This window comes from Lepidochelys kempii, chromosome 4, assembly GCF_965140265.1.
Source record: "Lepidochelys kempii isolate rLepKem1 chromosome 4, rLepKem1.hap2, whole genome shotgun sequence".
NCBI lineage: Eukaryota > Metazoa > Chordata > Testudines > Cheloniidae > Lepidochelys > Lepidochelys kempii.
In genome coordinates, this window is record NC_133259.1 from 57,683,759 (window position 1) to 57,703,635 (window position 19,877).

Consider the following 19,877-nt stretch of genomic DNA (forward strand, 5'->3'; position numbering starts at 1 on the left):
TTGTAACCTGTCCTTTAAATCAGCTACTGTTCCCAATGACTGGAAGATAGCTAATGTAAAGCCAATATATGAGAAGGGCTCTAGAGGTGATCCTGGCAATTACAGACCGGTAAGTCTAACGTCAGTACTGGGCAAATTAGCTGAAACAATAGTAAAGAATAAAATTGTCAGACACAGAAGAACATAAATTGTTGTGCAAAAGTCAACATGGTTTCTGTAAAGGGAGATCATGTCTTAGTAATCTGTTGGAGTTCTTTGAAGGGATCAACAAACATGGACAAGGGGGATCCCAGTGGACATAGTGTATTTAGATTTCCAGAAAGCCTTTGACAAGGTCCCTCACCAAAGGCTCTTACATAAATTGTCATGGGGTAAGAGGGAAGAGCCTTTCATGGACTGAGAACTGGTTAAAAGACAGGGAATAAAGGGTAAGAATAAATGGTAAATTTTCAGAACAGAGAGGGACACCTAGTGGTGTTCCCCAAGGGTCAGTCCTAGGACCAATCCTATTCAACTTATTCATAAATGATCTGGAGAAAGGGGTAAACAGTGCGGTGGCAAAGTTTGCAGACGATATTAAACTGCTCAAGGTAGTTAAGACCAAAGCAGACTGAAGAACTTCAAAAAGATCTCACAAAACTAAGTGATTGGGCATCAAAATGGCAAATGAAATTTAACGTGGATAAATGTAAAGTAATGCACATTGGAAAAAATAACCCCGACTATACATACAATATGATGGGGAATAATTTAGCTACAACTAATCAGGAGAAAGATCTTGGAGTCATTGTGGATAGTTCTTTGAGGAAGTCCACGCAGTGTGCAGCGGCAGTCAAAAAAGCAATCAGGATGTTAGGAATCATTAAAAAAGGGATAGAGAATAAGATGGAGAATATCTTATTGCCCTTATAGAAATCCATGGTACGCCCACATCTTGAATGCTGTGTCCAGATGTGGTCCCCTCATCTCAAAAAAGATATACTGGCATTAGAAAAGGTTCAGAAAAGGGCAACTAAAATCATTAGGGGTTTGGAACGGGTCCCATATGAGGAGAGATTAAAGAGGCTAGGACTTCTCAGCTTAGAAAAGAGGAGACTAAGGGGGGATATGATAGAGGTATATAAAATCATGAGTGGTGTGGAGAAAGTGAATAAAGAAAAGTTATTTACTGGTTCCCATAATAAAAGAACTAGGGGCCACCAAATGAAATGAATGGGTAGCAGGTTTAAAACAAATAAAGGAAGTTCTTCTTCACTCAGCGCACAGTCAACCTGTGGAACTCCTTGCCTGAGGAGGTTGTGAAGGCTAAGACTATAACCCACCATTCTCTTTGTGTGTCCTTAAAGAGACTTGGTGGATGGGGGGTGGACAGACAGGAACAGACAGAAGCTACTGAAGAAAATGTCATCATGATGGCTGCTACCCCACCATCTCCTGATACCCCAGACCCCAACCAGTTCTCAAATTTGTCCTAATTATAAGAAATGTCCTGAGCACACTAGGCCAGGGAGAACATTGCCACCTCCACCAGACTAAATGCCAGTCACCACCTGGGATGAAACGAGATCAGACTTTAACAGCAGCAACTCAACTAACTACTCTTTTTTCCCAAAAGGACAGTTATTAGCATCTTTATTACCATCTAAGGGACTGTCAAACAAAGCTCTCTCCAGCTAAAGGGAAAGGGAACAAATGATGTTGTTAAAAGTGAAAGTCTCACTTAATACTGTATATTTCAGATGCTTTAACTGTTTTTCCTTGTCTTCTGTATCTTCAGTAAAATGTTAAAAGGATTGTTAATGGTGCATTTGCCATGGTACTGTACAGGCTACTGAACCCCGAATCTTATTTAACACTCTTTGATATTGGACAGTGACTGGGTTATGTTAACAAGTTTGGCCCATATATTCCATCAGTACTGTAATCAAAGACTGTGTCATAATGCATAAGCAGAAGGGGGCTGAATTAAGGCTGCCGAGGCAATCTTAATTTTGGCATTTACTAACTATTGAGTGCTTGACTTCCCAATCTTAATAATCTTCTAACTTGTGTGTGTGTGTAATGCATAAACTGTACTGCTAGCACCTAAGTTAGAGTGTAGGATTCTTGGTGCATGAGCTATGTCTTCATCTCTGCTTCATCATTGCTGAGCATACTTTCCTAGTTCATAAATAATACATTCAACTAATGTGTAGCTGGTTTTACTGAGTCTGCAGAGCCAGTGAGAATGGGATGCAGAGTATAGGCTGTGGCCATGAATTTCCTCTTTTGTGTCCTATATTCTCTTCCTTTTTTATTATGTTTGAGATTGAGGTTTGTTTCAGGCTAAGTTTATGGTAACAGACCAAGAAGATGAACTCCTGATTTTTTTTTTTCTTGGTGAAGGATTATGACCAGCTTGCATTAGTACAGTATCTTTTTTTTCCTAATGAAAAAGGGAGTTAGTAGTCAAAACTACCTGAACTATTAACATCAGGCAGAGAGGCAGTGTGTAAATAACAGGATAAAGCTTCAAAAAGAGAGTGAATGACCACCTCCAAATTTAGAGGTACTTGGAGTCTTCCACATTTCTACACAGTTCACAAGACTACGCAATATTCCTATGTTCTGTCACTAGTGGAAACAAGATTGTTTCCTAAGGTGATCCTAAAAATGTGTTAAAAGGAATCTGCAACGTGACATTCCTGTGTACATAGCTAACAAGCAGCATAATGGAACTGGGATTTTAATATTTACAGCATGTTACGCAAATGCTGCCCTTCTGAGTACTTTCTAAATCCTCTTAGCTTTTAAGTGACAGCTTTGATTCTTTTTTAATAAAATCTGTCTTTTCATGCATCCAGTTAAGAGTGGTAAATAAAAGATGTTTAATGCCCCTTTTCTTATAGACAGATTCCTATATGTAAGGATTTATCTATGTACACGTAAGCTTATTAGGCTCATATGTAGCTATTTTTAAAAAGCTGACTTTGCAGCATCAGTGCATGATGCAGAGGCAGCCTTTGGAATGCTTTGTGCCTTGCCAGCACATATTGTCAATAGATAAGCTTAAAAAAATCCTGCGTTAGCAAAGTAACATGCAATATAAATTTTGATGTATGAATACCAAATACTTGGGCCTGAAATCTGGTAGGAAACTTTGTGCATCAATCTACGTGTGTGTGTGTGTGTGTGTGTGTATTTGGAGTAGGGGGTTAAAGTGCTGTTGGAAAATAAGAAGTGGAAAGGTAAAGAAGAAATACAACTTGGTGGAGGGATTTTTTCTTTTAAAAAGACCCCTATATCCTGTTTTGTTGGTTCATTCATTGTTTGCTCTTTACTATTGTTCCTTTTTAGGGGTGAGGCATATGCTGGTATTCAATATATGCATCTGAATACCAAATAAATGGCTTTACCATTTCCTGAATGCAAATCTGAACAGTGGCAGGAGAATGGAGCCAGCCCAGTGGTAGAGGAATGGTGATGAGGGTCTCAAGTTATTTGTGAACCAGTGTTGTATTTCAGCAGATAGAGGGGGGTGGTACTTTTTTTAACTAATCAAATCATTGAAATAAGAACAAAAATATTTGATTTTTGAATAAGTCAGAGGCTTTCTATTCCACATACTTAAAAGCAAAATGCACAAAATGTGCTTATTATAGTGTATCATGTGTACAGTGTTACTGCAGAAGGCACACATAATGTAAGCACAGTGGTGGTGTTTGTAGGATGTACACTTACCATATATTTGCTTGTAGGTGACTGTGGAGGAGGTAATGACTACAACTGCATACCTGGATCTCTTTTTGCGCAGTGTTTCAGAGCCAGCTCTACTCCAGATTTTCTTGCGTTTCATCCTGCTGCACCAGCATGAGAACGTGCACATCCTAGATACGCTCACGAGCCGAATCAACACTCCATTTCAGGTAAGGCAAGCAGGAGGGGAGCATGTGTGCTTTTGATGAATTTGGGTTAAGAGATTTAGTGGGAGCTTCATCATATCTGTATTTGCTATGGCTCTGTTTAACCTTTAACTGCGAATTTCCTTTCGTACCTGACTCTGTGATCTAAACATAATGTTGTTTTGCTGTAATTGTTGTCACTTAGCCACCACAGTGATGAGCAGTTTGGGAGTGTGTGAGATAGCTGTAGAGTGGTTGAAGGAGAGACTGTGGGGCTTCTAGGAGCCTAACTTCTGCCACAAAATAGAAAGTAAGTTTGGAGTAATCTACCTGCCTCTAGTGGAGTTATTCCCACTCTAGATACTGCTAAATTATTTCTGCCATAGATAACTCATCCCTGAGATTTATACAAATATTCAAGAAGAACAATTTTGGTGGCCTTATGAAATAGCTCAGAATGCACCAAGTAACAGGCATTTTCAAATAAGTTTCACAGAAGAAACTACCCAGCCCCAAAACCATGAGATCATTATAACCACCCCGCTTCCAAATTACCTCAGTTGAGCACTGTCAGTATGCCCAGTTTGTTCTTCAGGAACCAAGTATAAACCTTTCCAGCATGTTTGTTTACCAGTTATGTGGCCTGCTTCTTTGTTTATAAGAGCAATTTTGTTCATTTGTTTTGTTTGGCTGTGTATTTAAATAATCAGATTTCCCTCTTCTCTGCAGCATAGGCACCTTTAGTACACCGGGTTTATCACAGGCTAAGGCTACAATTTTGCAGACAGCCCCTTGTTAAAATATTCACAGCATATCACTGTAGGTAGCTCGTTGATGAATATACTGTAAAGCAGTGCTTCTCAAGCTATCTGATGTGGGGGACCGGCAATTTTTTTTTCCAATGTGCGCGCAGACCGGTAGCCGATGGCTCACACCACCACTTTGAGTAGCACTGCTGTAGAGTAACGTGTGGTATAAGTTCAGGTAAAGCCAGAGAATTAGTATGTGCATTACATTTGTGTAGTAGGGACAGCACCTTGGACTAGAAGTGTATTTAGGAATGGGAGTGCATGCATCTATGGATATATGTTGCTGTTATTGCATTTCAGAGATGGATTAACTCTGAAAACTCATAAACAGCTTTTGTAGACAAAAAAATGCAGATGTTGTCTGGCTAATCATAATTACTGTTCCACAGGCAAAGGAAATGGGTATTGTAAAGAATTCTCCAGCCCTGAGCAACTCCTGAGCCCTTGGCCAGAATGGTTCTGTGATACTCAATGAGTTTTCTCCAGTATAGCTTGGCCAAGTACAAACGCTAGAATTGCAGCTTTTTGTGGGCTTCCATAGAACAAAAGCTGCACACATTATTATTGCTGAAAAGACTTCTTAATAATTGACGGGATTAAATTTACAACTCTTTTGGCCACCTATCCATACATATAAAAACCGTCCTCTGTTTCCTGCTAGTACATTTTACATACTTGTTTTCCTTTAATGAAATACAAATAGACTGTCTCTGCTTATTCAAATGCATGTTACTTTCTCATTTTTCTTTACAACTCTATTAGGAATGCAAGAGATGGTTCTCTATAAATAACACAGTATTTAGTGTAAATAATGTGTCTTCAATAACATTTAAGGAAGTCATTTTGATTTTCTTTAGCAATCATTATTTTGAACCCTTAAACCACTTAGAACAACTCTCCACAAATCACAATAAGGAAACAAGGAGAGCTCCTCACCAATCTCTTCCCTTTATATCCAAAACACCCCAACTCTCTCCCTAACTACCGATCCCTCTCTCTACCTTTGCAAAGACTTGACTTCCTCCTAAGGCTCCTGCAATTGTCCTTCAACCTACCCACCTCTGGGAAGAATCCCACTTTCCTGTCATCTCCTCATCTATTTTCTCACCGCCGCCTTCTCCAACTCCCTACACAGTCACAAGGTTGTGGCTGACTAGTCTCTTCCTGTTGGCTTCCAATATTACTGATAGTACCTAACCTACCTTATACTTGTACCTATCTTTTATTGGACCGACTTCTGTTGGTGAAAGAGAGAAGCTTTTGAGCTACACAGAGCTCTTCTTCAGGTACAGGTGGCATTTAAATGGGTCATGTGATAAGGGTTTCCAGCAGGAGTCTGTTAATTGCTCTGAGCAAGAGTCAGGTACTGTCCTCTTTCCTTGGACTAATGTTCTTTTACCTGCCCAACTTAAGGACTCCTCTGTAGTTCTTCACCAAGACAGTGAACGTTTTTAGAAGGGTTAAAGCACATATGTGTAATTTAATGCCAGCGAAGGTAATTTTGAAATTCAAGTTCCCAATCTCCCTTCAGTCTAGTGTAAACTAAAATAGGTACTGCAACATCATAAATAACTTTCACCCTGCCCAGCAACCTCAACACTTTTGTCCTGGATAAATAAACAATTAGCCTCTCCTATACATATAGGGTCAGTCATTCATTACCAGGAAACATGCTGCTTTCACAAAAGAGGTTTCTCTCAGGGTATGTCTACACTAGAGCTGGAGACATACCGTGCTAGTTGTGATTGAGGCAGGGTACTAAAACTGGAAGTGTACCTGCGCTGGTGCAAGTGGTGGGCCAGGCTAGCCACCGCAAGTACATAGCATTTTGGATAGGATTGTACTTGAGGCAGCTAGTCCTCATTTTTATTTTTAGCACACCAGCTTTCAGAGCTAGTGCACGTATGTCTACTTGAGCTGGAATTTACACCTTCCAGCTCTAGTGTAGACATATCCTTAGTTTGTGAGATAACTGAACTCTTTCCAGCAAAGGCCTTCAGCTGGTCAAACTACGTGTGTCAGAGGTAAAAGCTATGCTTTATCCATTGAGTTGGCCAGAGTCCCTTTATTGCTGAAACCAAATTAAACTGAATTGTCTAAATTAGCAAAATTCCTTTGAAAGGTGTGCTATTTCTCACTTTTCAGTTCTTGCAAACTTTTCTCCTTCAGCTTCTTAAAAAGCAAATTTCTGATTTGTGTGCATTTTATAAAAATATATTTTGGTGTATGTATAACTTCAGGCATCTAATAAAATCCTACCGGGTGCTGACAGAATGAAATAACCATACTTTCAGTCTCTGATAAAGCACTAAATTCAGACTGTGCTTTCTATAATGCAGAATTAAATTTACCTCATGGAAGGGAGGAAAGTTACAATTGCCAGATCAAAAACTGACTGTGTATATCATTTTCCAGCTCTGTGTGGTATCTTTGGCATTGTTCAGAACACTCATCGGCTTACACTGTGAAGATGTGATGTTACAGCTAGTTTTAAGGTAAAAACTAATTCTAATTTTCCAGTAAGAAGTCTCTGGATGTACAGCTAGAGCTCTTAAAAGGAACAAGCAAACAAATATAGGGATAAAACATATATGTTCCTGACACAAATATACCAAACCAAGAGAGGCACAGTTTATATATCCTATCATACCCAGGCACAATGGGAGACACTGGTTTTCACATATTCTTTTGTTGTAATTTATTTGTAGAAAAGTGGGGGAACAGAATCCACGGATTATTTACCACCTCCAAATGTTCCCTGGTTCTAAATTTATAATATTTTTTCTCTTCTGAACATTTTCTCTCATGAATTATAATCTGCTAAATACACTATGAAGCAGGGCTATATTTACTTTTCTGTAGCTTTCAAACCTTTTTACTCCCCCTTGCCCAGGAATTTCTCAGATAAATTCCTGACCTGTTGTACCCCGGGGTAGAAGGACATGCTGCTTTAATTGTGCAATGTCCCCTCAGTTTACATTTTTTTTAAATTTTTCTAGCTGCTTTTCTTTATTCTTTTTATGTTGTTATTTTAACAAGTGTGGTTGGCATGTCTGTTAGAATTAGATTAGATTGGATCAAATCAGGTCACTGGTAATTAATCTCAGATGTATTAACAGTGACCTAATCAGATCATTAACTCCATTGGAAATCTAGGGGTATTAGCTATCTCTCCGTGTCTCTTTCCCCTCCCTCCAATACAACTTACACTGGGATCCCATCCAGTCCCTGCTGGTGTATGTGGGTACATAAGTAGGGACTGAACCAGATCCTTATATAACTTTGTGGGGAACTCAGATTTGGTACGATTCCTCCACTGACTTTTAACAGAGGTGAGTGCTACATTTATTTTTGTATTGTGTTATTTATTTGGGGAATCGCTTGTTATTAAACACTGATTTACTTTAAATGATAAAACACCAATCTAGTTAACCCCTAAATCACTCTAAGAAACAGAATGCAAGTATGTGCTATGTCTGCTCCTCGTCCTTCCATAATCCCTCCTGTGCCCAAGAGCTTTATATGTTGATTCTTCCCAACAAAATGACCCAGCTGGACTTCTTTGTTGCTAGTCCCTTCCCTGACATGCACTGCCTCAATTTGCATTTATGTGCTGGCTCTTTCTGTGGACTGGGATCTCCAACCCTTCCTCCCTAACTCATCCTGAATAGATCCAGACAAACTGGCGCCCTCTGGCATATGCCCCTCCCTGCCCACATTTAGGACAATGCTCTGACACAACCCTGGTCTAGTGGTTTCCTGTAACTATGCCCACAGGCATTTCCTCCCAGGAGTGACTGTCCTTCCCTTCCTCCTCTACGCTGGAGCCCAGTGTAACTCATCAGACTCTAGACCTACCTCAGAAAGCTGTTTTTAGGGAGATGAGAGGAGAATTTTCCACATAGCTACTCTCCTTGAAATACACAGAATGTTGTTGTGGGCATGTAATGATTGGCTTTGTTGTTTCAGATATCTGATCCCATGTAATCACATGATGTTGAGTCAAAGATGGGCTGTGAGAGAAAGAGACTGTTATTCAGTATCTGCTGCTAAACTGCTTGCTTTGACCCCAGTCTGCTGCTCTACTGGGATTACACTGACTGTTGAAAACCAATCAAAAGATTACATCCTATGGACAAAGGCCACACCCAATGCAGGTAAACATTGGGCGTGCACTGTGCTGTGGAGGGTTTGGTTTGGAATATCCTCAGCCTAGGGTGGGAAAGTGAACATAATTAATATAAAAAAAGTGTATTTACTATTAAGATTTCACAAACAATATATAATTATTCTGGATTGGAGAGGGCTGGCATTTAATTACTCCCACATGGCAGCTCTATCAAATCTGTATTGTAAAGAATATCCACGTTGGATGTACATTCACAAAAACATGTGTGAAGATGTGGCTACATCTTATGCTACTTGAGGGGCAGTGTGGTCTGATGGATTGGGCTCCAGGCCGGTCTCTCAGAATTCCTGAATTCTAATGCTAACTCCGGATTAGACACAGTCATGAGCAGCCATGAGCAAATCTCTTAACCTCTGTGCCTTGGTTACCCATCCCCTTTGGGTGCTTGAGGCAAAAGTATCTTCCTGCCCTTCTTAGCAGCTGCCTTGCATTATTGTAGGGAGTTCAGCTGGATATTTTTTATCATATTATGAATACTCTTGTTTTATCTCAGGTTCTTCCGTAGGCTATTGCAAATCTATGTGCATTGTGAAATATGGAAGAGCTGTGGACATCAGTTACCTGCAGTACCTGTGGGAAGCTGAAGCCATCATTCTCCACTGCATGAAAGACTGCCGAGTTTGGTCTGCCCCGTATGATGGGGAAGACCCTGACCCAGACACCTTTATCCAAACGCTGGCAGAGGAGAATAGTAAAAGTGTGGAGCACCCTATGTTCCGACTCCAGCAGCAAACTTCCAGTAACTGCAGTTCTTCTCAAATTACTCCATTGGGAGAGAAGATGCAGTTGGAGCTGGAATGGGATGACAGCTACGACACAGGGATTTCTCCTGGGTCTGATGTGAGCTCACCCCAGCCTTTTGATGATCTAGGGACTGTAGAGAGACAACTGCCTGCAGAGCCACCGAAGCACATTCAAGAGATGAAGAAGAATGCAATCATGCTTGTCAGAGGGTCTTACATAGAAGAATCAGATTTTCAGGATGATGTCATGGTTTACAGGTTATGTGCCCAAAAGGATACTCAGGATGATGACAATTCCAAGGAGGAAACTTTAAGTACAGCAACTGAATCTCAAAACACAATTCAAAGCCAGCCCATTAAGAGGTCTTTGAAAAACTCACATCCAGACACAGACTTAAAGGAACACAATAGGAAAAATTCAGGTTTGCTTCAGGATGTAACAAAGGAACAAATAAACCAAACAGCTGTTGAAACAGACCGACAACCAGACTTAGAGCTGAAACTCTCTCCTCCAGAAGCAGATCAAAACTCAAATGTGAGGCTGCTGAGCCCAGATAGTGAGGAATTTATTGCACAATATGACAAAATTATTGAAGAACTGGATTCTAATACAACAGGCTTGTTAGAGGAGCAGAAATTGTTGACACCTGATCCTGTATCTCCAGTGGAAGAGGAGGAGGACTTTGAAAATTTTTCAGTGGACACTCCTTCTACAGAAAGTATACTGTCTCCATTTGGGCCAAAGGAGGATACGTTTTCCAACCATCCTGCAAGGAGCCAGAATGCTGCATTTACAGGTGGAATTTCCTCATTAATTAATTTCTTTTTGATGTTCTTTTACCATGTTTGTTACGGTTTATCAGAGCCAACCAAGAACAGGATCCCATTGTAACCGGCAGTGTACGAATATCGAATAAGAGACAGTCCATTAACTGAGGAGCTGACAATCTAAATCAGTAAGAAAGGAAAAGGGTTGGAACATGCACAAGCAGACGAATAATATGATGGCAGTGAACATCAGGGTTAGGTCCATGGGATTTCTGGTTTGTTTAAAAAACCCTTTTAGTGGGGGGGGTCATGGTAGAAGGAGAAAGGAAAGGAAAGGGCATTCGTGGCCATGAGAGAGATGGCAGGAGAGGCTGGAACAACAGTCAATCAGCAGAGAAGAGAGTTGTTAACCAATATGAAGGTCAGAGGGGTAACATGAATAACAGTAACCTAATATGGCATTGTTAAATTTAATGTTATTCACTGTGATACAATATAACTATGCCATGAAAGTGTGTGGTGCTGTTCTTGGGCTGAAGTTTTTGACCTTCATATTTGTTTAGTTTATGTTTATAAAATTTTAGAACAAGACCAGCACCAAACAACTGTCCTAACCACATCATTCCAGGGAACAATCCTGCCATTGTGAGTGGTTGGACTATCTGACCTAATAGAATGAGTGCACTTAAAATGTCCCATTTCTGCAACTGCTTTGCTGCCTATACAGCAGCATGTGCAACATAACAGAAAAAAAAGCTTATGCTCAAATAAATTGGTTAGTCTCTAAGGTGCCACAAGTACTCCTTTTCTTATAACAGAAAAGTGATAGGCTGCTCTGCCACCTTTTGCTGCTATTTTGCTTTTGTGCACCAGGTGGCAGCGCTGTTGCCATTTCTGCATGCACCTCTCTGCAAGCAGGTCTAGGCAACTTGCTTTTCAAATGTCAATGGCACCCTCACTCTTGTGTTTTTCTCTTGTGCCAGGTATCCAGTGAAATTTGGCCACAGAATTATATCTAAATCATTGGGAGGACACAATGTATTCAGGCGTGCTTACCCACAGCAAAGCCTGTAAGGGCTGACTCTAAATAACTCGGGATACATTAATCTTTTCAAAAAGAACAGGAATACTTGTGGCACCTTAGAGACTAACCAATTTATTTGAGCATAAGCTTTCGTGAGCTTCATCAGATGCATGTAGCTCACGAAAGCTTATGCTCAAATAAATTGGTTGGTCTCTAAGGTGCCACAAGTACTCCTTTTCTTTTTGCGAATACAGACTAACATGGCTGCTACTCTGAAACCTGTCATTAATCTTTTAGTCATTGAAATGCAGCCTTTGAAGTGTGGCCAGCAGGCCTGGTGTTCAGTCTTTAAGTATTTGAGGAAGACAACTTGGTTTTCAAGTGCATTTGCCACTATTGCTGTGATGAGTTCTCTGTACCAGGCACTCAGAAGCTCCCCTCATGTCCCTAGGTCACATCTGGCTCTGTCAGTCTCCTGTCATTCCCTGTCAAACATAGTTCAGATACTTTGGTCACATCCCTTTTTGTCTGTGTCAAGTCCTCTTCTTCCCTTTCAGTTCCTTTCAAACAAAGCTTTGCTACTATCCCTCCCAAGCCGTGTTTCTCTCTCTTTGTCTCTTCACTCTATTTCAAATGGTCTTTTAACTGGTGCCGAGTGGGGAAGACACTGGCAAAGTTGACTTTGCAATGGGGGTTACACTATCACTCATACAAATGACATTTCAGCCATCTCTCTGTTACTGTACAGAAATAGTATTTTGCATATAATTTGGATCCAGTATTACATTATGTGTTGGTCTAGGGCTCTTATTTGACTGTATCAACTTAGTGTTATGGGGCGCTATTACAGGAAGGAGCTTTGTTCTACAGAATCAAATGTCAAAACCAAGTTTCCCACCACCAGTACATCCCACCAGTGTGTAGACATGCTGCTCCGCTACATGACTTGTACCTAAAGAAAGACGCTGTCATATGGATGTGGCACTGATGCTGGACTCTTGGTTTAGAAAATGGTGGCTGTTCCTTTATTATTTATTTGCAGTATAAGATCGTTAAACATAAACCTCCCTCCCTCCATGCCACCCAAACAAGGAAACTTCAAGAATAGAAATATGTGGCAAATAAACTTTTATTATGGGTAAGTCCCCCATATCTCCAGGCACATGCATTAGACCCGTGTAAAATTTTTTAAAAATGTTCTAATTAGTTTGTGTTTTTCCTTTTGAAGCTTATAAACACCTGCGGAGCCGCTCGGATTGTTGCTCTAGTAAGGTTCTGGAGGACCTTTTATTTTTCCCGATTTGTTCATATGACAGAGACCTTCTGTGTATTCTGGTCAAGTCTCATGAGGTGGTTTTCAGTTGTTGCTGTAAGTGCCTGGCTTCAGCCTTCGCTGCTCAGATCCCAAGGCTGACTTGGAATCGTTAGCCTCGATACACCTTCTCTTGGAACCTCTTGTACAGCTGCCTTCATTGCACGGGGGGTGGGGCAAGGGGGAGTGGAGTGTCGTGTCCCAGCAGGTTTCAGAGTAGCAGCCGTGTTAGTCTGTATTCGCAAAAAGAACAGGAGTACTTGTGGCACCTTAGAGACTAACAAATTTATTTGAGCATAAGCTTTCGTGAGAATGCCGCCATGAATGTGAGAGAAGGAAGGGGCAGGATGATCAGATAATGCAGGCAGTGCGGGATGAGGGCTTTTTATGTATCCCAGGCAGGCAGTGTTGGGTGAAGGCTCTTTATGTATCTCAGCAAAATATTGTAAGACACTTCCATTGGTGGTATTGCAAATGTAGATAGGATCCAAATTAGTCACTGGTGTTTTAACCAGCGGTGAAGTGGCTCAACCTTCTCGCTTGTCCTTGGGCTGCATACAAGTACATTGGCCTTTTGCTGAGGTGGGAATCTACCCCACCCCCTCACTGGCTTGCCACATACTAACTGTCCATGTGGACCCTGCTGACATGCATTAACAATTCATTAGTGTACTCTGATCTACCCTGCTTTGAAATTAGATAGATTCACACCCCAGCTTGCTACAAACCAAAATCTCATATTGACATTTCAGCTCAGATCTCACTGTCCTCAAATCCTTATGTCATAGTCCTCCCGGGCTTTGTAGCAGCACCCTAGGGAGTCCAATCTTTTTCTAGTTCGCAGAGAACTGGAGAAGGGAAGCACATCCAGGATGTGGGGTTTCCCCCAGCAGTCTCATCTCAGTCTTCACAGAATTTGTGGTGTAGCTCCTAGGGCAGTTTCCTGCCATTTTGCTGCTGACACAGAATAGTCCTTGGCCTCTCGGGAAGCCACCTCCTTCTGCCAGGGCTGCAACTTCTTATTGCGACTGTTACTGGTCCACCAGTTGGCCAGAGCTGGGGAGGTGGCTACTCTGTCCCTTAACCCTGTGTTTTAACCACTATGTTATGTGAATTAGAGTTGGGTGACATAGTAGTTAAAAGCAATACACCCCTGGACCCATGTCTACACTAGTACTTTCACTTGTGCTCTCCTCAGTGGGGCTGTACCAATATCAGTAGTGAGATGTGTTTTAGAAGAGAGCTAGTGTAGACCCAGCCATACTGTGCATCCATGGTAGCAGTAGTTCTAAAACAGAGTGGTCTTTGATTCTCAGCCGTGTCCTATGCCTGATGGGTGGAGCTGCAAAGGAGTTATTTGTGGTTTGGTTCCTTGATTGCTGGGCTGCCCAGGGATTCCTTTTGGCCTCCAGCATAGTTTAGAACAGCCCTACACCGTTGTTGTAAACTGCACCCTGTTATCCAGGACATTGAAGGGGTTGGCTTGCCAGCAGGAGCTTGCTGGAGTGCAGTTACCTCAGTTACGTTCTTTCCCCCAGGTATACCTCCTATGGCATGGGTCACAGGAGGTAGTATAGAAGTTGGCTATGCTTTGTGCAACCGAGGGATTCCCTCATGTCAAGGATCCCCATGTGGAGAGAGTTTGCTGGCTTTCTGGTATTCTCACACTGTGGGAGTTGTGCAGAGGAACCAGAGTTGGATCAGGGCTGAACCTTATACTTAAGTAACTTTTATAGACTGTTTCCTGTTGGTCTTTTTACTGTCTCTAGCTACATACCTGCTTTGTCATTTAGCAGTATGTACTAATCCATATTCATTTGCTTAACTCATGTTCATATTGGCAGTCTTTGCCAGGCTTACGATGAAGGATATGTACGTTCATTGTAAATAGTTCTGTATTTTAGTGGCTATACTGTAAAAAGTGTACACAAACCAACACTATTATTTAGAAGTGACATTAATCTGATAAAGCCTACATCTACCAATAGCCTATATTTATGGCTTCCGCACTTTGTGTGAATTTTTGCAGTGCAGAAAATGTTTGTGTTGTGATACAAATTAGTCCAGGGTTGGGTTTTTTTAGGTTTTGAAGCAGCATTTTTATAGTCCCACTAAAATACCACTATGTATTATGATAATGTGAAAACCCTACCCATAATTTACCCTGTCCAGTCCTTCTGTAGAATTAAGCTAGAACGGTAATAAGAAGCGTGACCCTGCTTCATCTGAAATCTTTGGAAGCACTCCAAGTAACTTCAGTGGGAGTAGATCCATAGAACATAACATGCTGGATTAAATCTTTATTGGCACATGTGAGGTAGAATAATTATGCATGCTTAATATACTTTGAATGTCAACTGATTGGCTAACCAGTCAGAGTGTCCCTGCTCATGGTAGGGTTAACAAGAGATTAAATATATTCAAAGCTGCATCTTCTGTCTGTTCAGACCTGGCTTTTTTCCTGTTGGCTTTTAATTGGCATGTGGGAAGTCTGATTTAGTCAGATATGGAGATTTAAATTCCTTTTCAAATGCTTATTCCCCTGATTTTAAGATTTTTTTCCCCCATTTTTCTTGTAGGGCCATTTATCAGCGTAGTGCTGTCAAAACTGGAGAATATGTTGGAGAATTCCTTGCATGTTAACTTGCTGCTCATTGGGATTATTACTCAACTGGCCAGTTACCCGCAACCTCTTCTTCGTTCCTTTCTGCTCAATACCAACATTGTATTGCAGCCTAGTGTACGGTCATTATATCAGGTACTTCATCAATGCTTCATTTCATGCTCAATGCAAATTTTGCCAGTAATTCTAGTGCCTTGTTTACCTGTTTTTCAGTTTGTTGCTGTGTATTTGCTTTCCCCTACCTGTTTGAGGACCTCTCTGTTCAGTTTGATGTTTTAACTGTGCCAATGCAAGGAGCTGGAAATTAACTACCCAACTGGCATTGTTAACAGTCTCTAATTTGGAAAGAGTGAGACTGAGGTTTCAGGCCACAATTTCAAGGATAGTATTAAAAATTTACCATTCTTATTTTGGCAGGTGCTGGCATCTGTGAAAAATAAAATTGAGCAGTTTGCATCCATCCAAAAAGATTTTCCAGGTCTTCTTATACAGGCCCAGCAGTACTTGCTTTTCCGAGCGGACATGTCTGATGTGGCTCCAGAGTTACTGACCAAAGGTAAATATCAACCACTTTCACAGAGGTGTATGATCTAAAACACTGACTTGCTTGTTGTCTGCCCTGTTTCCCACAGAAAGATAAAAACAGCAAGAGGGCATTGTGCATATCACCAGCCAAATGTATTTCTGTATCTGTGTAACTTTAAAGGGACAATCCTAAATTTTTAGGCCACAATATGTAGATGCATCTTGAAATTATCTCCCATCTGGAAATTCTTAGTGTGTTTTATTTTAGCACATGAAAACTTATTTCTGAAGAGTAACAGAATAAGGTGTTGGCATGACTTGCTGTCAGACTGGCCGAGTACATGGTTTATGGGGAGGGGTTGCATGTGTGCGCGACCTCATTTTATTTTACTCTCATTCTAAGCAATGCATCAGCTCTTTTTTGATAATTCTTGGAGAGAACAGTTTCAGAAATAAATTCATTGTGGAATTCTAGTAGATAAAACCTTATAGGCTGGACTAGAATATCTTTAAGGGAGATAAATATGAGCCGGAAATTTTTGATTATGCCCTTTTCAATGGAAAGAAGCAAGTTAAAAATAAAATGCAGTACTAGGAGGGGCACATCAAAGGTGGTAGTGAGTTGGTGCCACCTCAGGGCACAGCACTCCCACTCCAGCTGACTTTTCTAGCATCTGCTGCTTTTCGGGTATGCTGTGTGCTACACCTATTTTCAATGGGCTGTCAACCATTAATGTTTTGTACAGTAAGTCAGATAATAAATTTAAAATGTAGAATCCTCTTTTCTAAATGATAAAATTCCTCCAGCAGCTGATGGGGTTAGGACCTCACAGTGTAGTCTGAGTTCAGAATTTCAGATGCCAGGTTTTAGAATTGCTGCTGAGTAGTCAGCACTGGGCTCCAAGCTTCCATTAAAACTTGACTTTCACATATGATGGGAATGCATAGGATCTGCTGAGAATAGTAACCATAGTGATAGCATGGCACTAGTTAGCAACAGAACAGGGTTCAAGAGATTCTATTTATTGAATCATTATCATCAATCATTTGGAATGAGTATCCCACTTGTTCCTACATCAGATTTTTTGTTTGGCTTTTCATTGATGTGTGGGAAGCAAGGGAGACTTTTAAAAAATGTTTGTTTAATTGTTTTTTTCTGAGGGACTTAATAATTTTCTTCAATTCTAATCAGCATGGTGTCAGCTTCTAACATTCACAGTATGCATACTCTGCAAAATCATAGCCTTTCTCAGGCGGCTACTTGAAGCATTGGTCTGTGGAAGGTGCATGCTGTAAGTGAGATGTTTATCACAGAGACCAGTAGGGTTTAGAAGTCAGGTTCCAAGAACAGTAGATGAGAGAGCCTTACAATTAGGGTGCACTGTAGCTGGCATGTGGGATGCAAGATTAGAAGCCAATATTTAATGGCTTTTTTTTTAAAAGGTACTTGTCAATAAGATCTTTGTATAATACATTCCTAACATAACTTCATTCATCTTATAAGTGTTATGCTTCAAAGCTCTCTGTTGTAGCTATTCAAACCCAGTGAAACTGCTTCATAAAACAGTCTCTGATTTTGGCATTTATTTATATTTTCCTGTTTTACATTAGCATATTTGTGGGCTTCAACGTTTGCCGAGTCCCTTCATTGTGGTCATTATTCAGGAACCTGAAGCAGAGGCTGCTCGGTCATTTGCCTGTAACATTTTCTCCTGCCCTGTGGCAGCCCCTGTAAAGAACGAGCCTCTTGACTAATGCTTAGAGACTAAATAAATATCTGGATAACTGCAGTTTTGGCTCTTAGCCAACCTAGCAATGCCAGCAATCAAACAGTAATTCTTGGGGCAAGTTGCCTCCCAAGTACATCAACATACCACATCATTATATTGATTAAGAAATGTAAGGTTGAAACTGTTACAGTATTGGCAAATAAAATATGGTTGGACTTTACGAGATTATTTCAGGAAGCTAAAATGAAAATCCAGTATTCTGGAACGAAACTTTCTCCTAGATTCCCTTTTCAAGTTGAAACGTGAAAGTGATGTATAACTGCAAGCACAACAATCTTTCCTGATTCTTCCTACATTATTGAATATAGTTGACTTCCTACAGGATTTAAAATTGAAAAACAGAAACTGATCCCATCGGTGAAAACTAATTCAAAACATAGGTGTTCAAGAGAGGGGATATACTTGGATTGCAATAATGCTGTAAGAGTTCTAGGAATGATGGAAAACTTACATCTCTGCTTATACTGAAATAGTATATGGTGAAGGGAAAAGTCTATTTGATTTGAGATTGCATATGTAGAGGCATCAGGTTATAAACCAGGTAAGTGACACACATGCTCTACCTGTGTCCCTGGTAAAAACACATCTGGAATATTAGACCTTTTCAATCTCTGTGCTGTAAGATTCTATATTGTGTACAGTTCTGTGCACCTGAATTCCAGAAAAATGGAAATTGAGAGCATTGAAATATTTTGCAGGAATGGGTATATTTGGATGAAATTATTCAATAGGAAAAAAATCAAAATGTTTAGGCTTTTTACTTTTAATTATATGTAAGTATTAAATATATTTAATATGCATATAAAAATAGTTCATGTTTTAATATAATATAAAAGTCAAACTAAAACATTTTGATGGCTATTGAGATGACCTCTCTGAATTTCTATTTTGCAGGCAATCTCAAAATGCTTGTTTTTTGTTCCACTTCATAACTCCCTCCCCCTCAAAAAATGTTGGAGTTTCCTATAGAACAGAACTTCTGGTTCCCGACCAGCCCTAGTTGGGAGAAAACCAGAGAACAACACAAGTGACTAAAGTGACACAAGTGACTAAAGAGTCTGGAGCGTGAGAGTTATGATTAACTAGATCTAAAAAAAGTATAGCTTTACCAAATTATTGCTAAGGGATGAAAACTTTATCCAAGTATCGGAAGGATGCACTAATGTCCATAAACTGAGGAAGGGGAAACAAGGATGGAGAAATATAGAACATAGGAACTGCCGTGCATCAGACTAGTGGTCCATCTAATCCCATATCCTGTCTCTAACACTAGTTGGCTGGCACCAAATCCTTCAGAGGAAGGTGCAAATAACCCAATAGTGGAAAATTATAGAATAACCTGCTCATACTTTAAGGGAAATTTCCTCCTAACCATATCAGTTAGTGGTTAGTTTATGCCCTGAAGCATGTAGGTTTAATCCTTACATTTTTTTTTTTTTAAATGCAGTCTCATATAACAGTGGGCATTCTTAGTGGTCACGTAAATGACTAATTACATTTTGAATCCTGTTAAACTCTTAACCTCAGTAACATTTTGTGGCATGAATTCCACAGGCTAATTATTTATGGTGTAAAAAATAAAGTACTTTTTACACGTTTTGAGTTTGTGGCCTTTCAGTTTCATTGAATGTCACTTAATTAAAATGTGGTTCCAACTGGGGCTGAAATTAAAGTGCTGCTGCCTTTTTAGTTTACTACATTTAAAAATTTTGCGTTACTTACTTTGAATAAGAGACTACTCTTGGTCCCAATCCTGGGATGAGCTCTGTGAGGGCAGACCATATAGGTGTCTGGAGAATGTGTGGTGTTCTCATTTATTTTTAAAAATTATTTCCTGCCTGTTCACAGGAAGATGGTAACCTCCAAGGGGAAAGCTCCGAGAGGGACAGCGGTAGAAAAAACTGAAACTTCATATAGTATTTCTTAAATAATGTGTTTGAGCTTTGAAGAGTTGTCATGAAAATTTACCTGCCCAGGCCCGTAACTCCACTTACCTGCCTTTCCAGGGTGGTGATGGGGAAAAATATATTTTGTCTATCCAAAACATACATAAATACTAATGCCAGGTAAGCAGGAGAGTAGACTAGTGCAAGGCTGTATTATTTTAAATTATACTTTGGGAAATTTTTTTCCACGCATAAAATGCAAATAACTGTGATTTCCCTTTTTAAGGGTACCTTCATATATGTTCCTTTCCATTACTCTGCCTTCAC

The 19,877-nt window shown here is 40.2% G+C and overlaps 2 protein-coding genes across 7 annotated transcripts in view; one reads left to right on the forward strand and one right to left on the reverse strand.

Moving 5' to 3' along the window:
• FHIP1A (FHF complex subunit HOOK interacting protein 1A) overlaps positions 1 to 19,877 on the forward strand; it is a 140,663-nt gene that overhangs the window by 111,744 nt on the left and 9,042 nt on the right. For 2 of the 3 annotated variants that reach the window (XM_073341346.1, XM_073341348.1), the window contains 6 exons: positions 3,738 to 3,905; positions 7,106 to 7,185; positions 8,660 to 8,847; positions 9,373 to 10,419; positions 15,306 to 15,484; positions 15,767 to 15,905. In XM_073341346.1, the coding sequence (XP_073197447.1) occupies positions 3,738 to 3,905; positions 7,106 to 7,185; positions 8,660 to 8,847; positions 9,373 to 10,419; positions 15,306 to 15,484; positions 15,767 to 15,905 (1,801 nt within the window). Of the gene's footprint in view, positions 1 to 3,737; positions 3,906 to 7,105; positions 7,186 to 8,659; positions 8,848 to 9,372; positions 10,420 to 15,305; positions 15,485 to 15,766; positions 15,906 to 18,558; positions 19,226 to 19,877 lie in introns of those variants that run through there. The other variant, XM_073341347.1, reaches the window with a different exon arrangement.
• GATB (glutamyl-tRNA amidotransferase subunit B) overlaps positions 10,553 to 19,877 on the reverse strand; it is an 86,199-nt gene continuing 76,874 nt past the window's right edge. For 2 of the 4 annotated variants that reach the window (XR_012158594.1, XR_012158595.1), the window contains one exon: positions 15,858 to 15,968. The gene's annotated coding sequence lies outside the window, so the exon portion shown is untranslated. The other 2 variants (XR_012158598.1, XR_012158597.1) reach the window with 2 other exon arrangements.